The sequence below is a fragment of the Tupaia chinensis genome, unplaced genomic scaffold (genome assembly GCF_000334495.1).
Source record: "Tupaia chinensis unplaced genomic scaffold, TupChi_1.0 Scaffold000201_1, whole genome shotgun sequence".
Taxonomy (NCBI): Eukaryota; Metazoa; Chordata; class Mammalia; order Scandentia; family Tupaiidae; genus Tupaia; species Tupaia belangeri.
The window spans coordinates 1,842,417-1,844,329 of NW_006159676.1; the positions used below are offsets into that span (position 1 = coordinate 1,842,417).

Below are 1,913 nucleotides of genomic sequence, written 5' to 3' on the forward strand. Positions count from 1 at the left end.
GGATTGCGGCGTGGCCATCCCCCCCTGGGGGGTGATTTCTCGCTTTCTGTCTCTCTGTCTGTCTCTGTCTTTCTGGCGAGCGCACGCGCCCTATAGCAAAAACCTCTGAAAAAACAAACAAACAAACAAACTCATGCCAAGTGTGCATGCATGCCCCAAATCCCAAGCGGAGAATGGAGGAGAAGGGATTGCGGCGTGGCCACTCCCCCATGGGGGTGTTTACTCGCTTTCTGTCTCTCTGTCTCTCTGGCAAGTGCACGCGCCCTATAGCAAACATCTCTTTCAATGAACAAATACGATAAAAGACGGATCTTGGGGACTTGTCTGGGTGTGACAGGCCTGAGCTAGCAGAGGCCCCCTCACCCCTACTCCATCACCGCCAGCCCTCTGCGGTCTCTGCCTTAGCCTCTGTCCCATGGGCTTATTGCTTGGCCGGGGCAGGGACCGAGAGTCCCCTCCAAATTCTTTAAAGAAATCACAGTAGGTGCTCCGGGCGCACAGTAGGTGCTCCTTAAATGCACCTGCCGGGACCTCTGCCCCTCCTCTCCTGACTGTGGCTGGCGTGGAGTGTGCCGGGTCACACATAGCTACTGCATGATGCAAGTTGATGACATGACCAGGCAGGAAGCTGGCAGCTCTTTCCGGTCACATGGCCAGGCCTCCTGCAGAGTCCACGCTCGGGCCTGAGAGGTCACCGAGAGAGCGCTGAGTAATTGTCACATGACTTCAGGCCGGTCAGTTGGGACAGCGTGGTGGCCGCTGGGGTGAAGGGGGTGCTGTCCAAGTTGGAATTCTTCCAAGTTCAATAAGTGAAAGGAGGGAGGCTGGGCGGAGGCCCCGGGTGAAACGTGAGGCTCCGTGAGGCTGTCCCCAGAAGGTCCCACGTTGGTATCGGTACAAGGGACACGTCTGTGCCAGGATCTGGGACTGGCTGAGGATGGCGGAGGAGGATGGCACTGAGACCCCCCCTCGGGGTGTCTCCCTCTGTCTCTTTCTGTCTCTCTCTCTGTTTTTTATTTTTTTTTTTGGAGAGGTTTTTGCTATAGGGCACGTGCGCTTGCCAGACAGAGACAGAGAGACAGAAAGTGAGAAATCACCCCCCAGGGGGGATGGCCACGCCACAATCCCTTCTCCTCCATTCTCCTCTCGGGATCTTGGGCACGCACACACACGCGCCCGGCGTGAGTTTAAGCCACCGGGTCCGGGACTCGAACCGCAGTCAACTACATGGGAGTCCAGCGACATAGCCATTACGCCACCTGCTGGTTCCCTCTTTCTGTCTCTTGAGCTCATATAATGAAGAAAGAAACTGGGTCCGGCTGGTGGTACGATGGTTGAGGTGCTGACCTCTAACGTGGCTGACCACAGTTCGAGTCCCGGACCTGGTGGCTTGCTTTCTCACTTTCCCTCTCTTTCTCTGTGTGTGTGTGTGTGTCTCTCTCTCTGGCCAAATTAAAAAATAATCATAATAAAGAATTCTTTAAAAAAATAAAAAGAAAGAAAGCAAGAAGTGCCAGCAGGTGGCAAGGTAGTTGAGGTGCTGGATTCCCACATGAGTGACCACGGTTCAAGTCCTGAACCTGGCAGTTTGCTTTCTCACTTTCTCTCTCTCATCAAATTAAATAATAATAATAGTAATGAATAAAATGAAAGAAATAAATCTTTAAAAGAAAGAAAGGTGATTTCTTGCTTTCTGTCTCTCTGGCAAGCACACGTGCCCTATAGCAAAAATCTATTAAAAAAAGAAGGGGGGGGCCCGCTGCACTGGTATTTGGCACCAGACTAGGGAAACTCCCTAGGGCATCTCTGGTCCCTTCGTGGTCGCCAGTGAAAACTATGGAGCGGGGAATGGAAGGTGGTGTGGTGGTTAAGGGCGCTGGACTCCCACGTGACCGACCTTGGTTCGAGTCCCG

The 1,913-nt window shown here is 53.2% G+C and overlaps 1 protein-coding gene across 1 annotated transcript in view; it reads right to left on the reverse strand.

Annotated features, from left to right (window-relative positions):
* The window catches only part of GDF15 (growth differentiation factor 15), an 11,499-nt gene that overhangs the window by 5,239 nt on the left and 4,347 nt on the right, over window positions 1–1,913 (reverse strand). Inside the window, exon 2 of the mRNA XM_006147165.3 lies at window positions 885–931. Within this exon, the coding sequence (XP_006147227.1) occupies window positions 885–931 (47 nt within the window). The remainder of the gene's footprint in view (window positions 1–884; window positions 932–1,913) is intronic.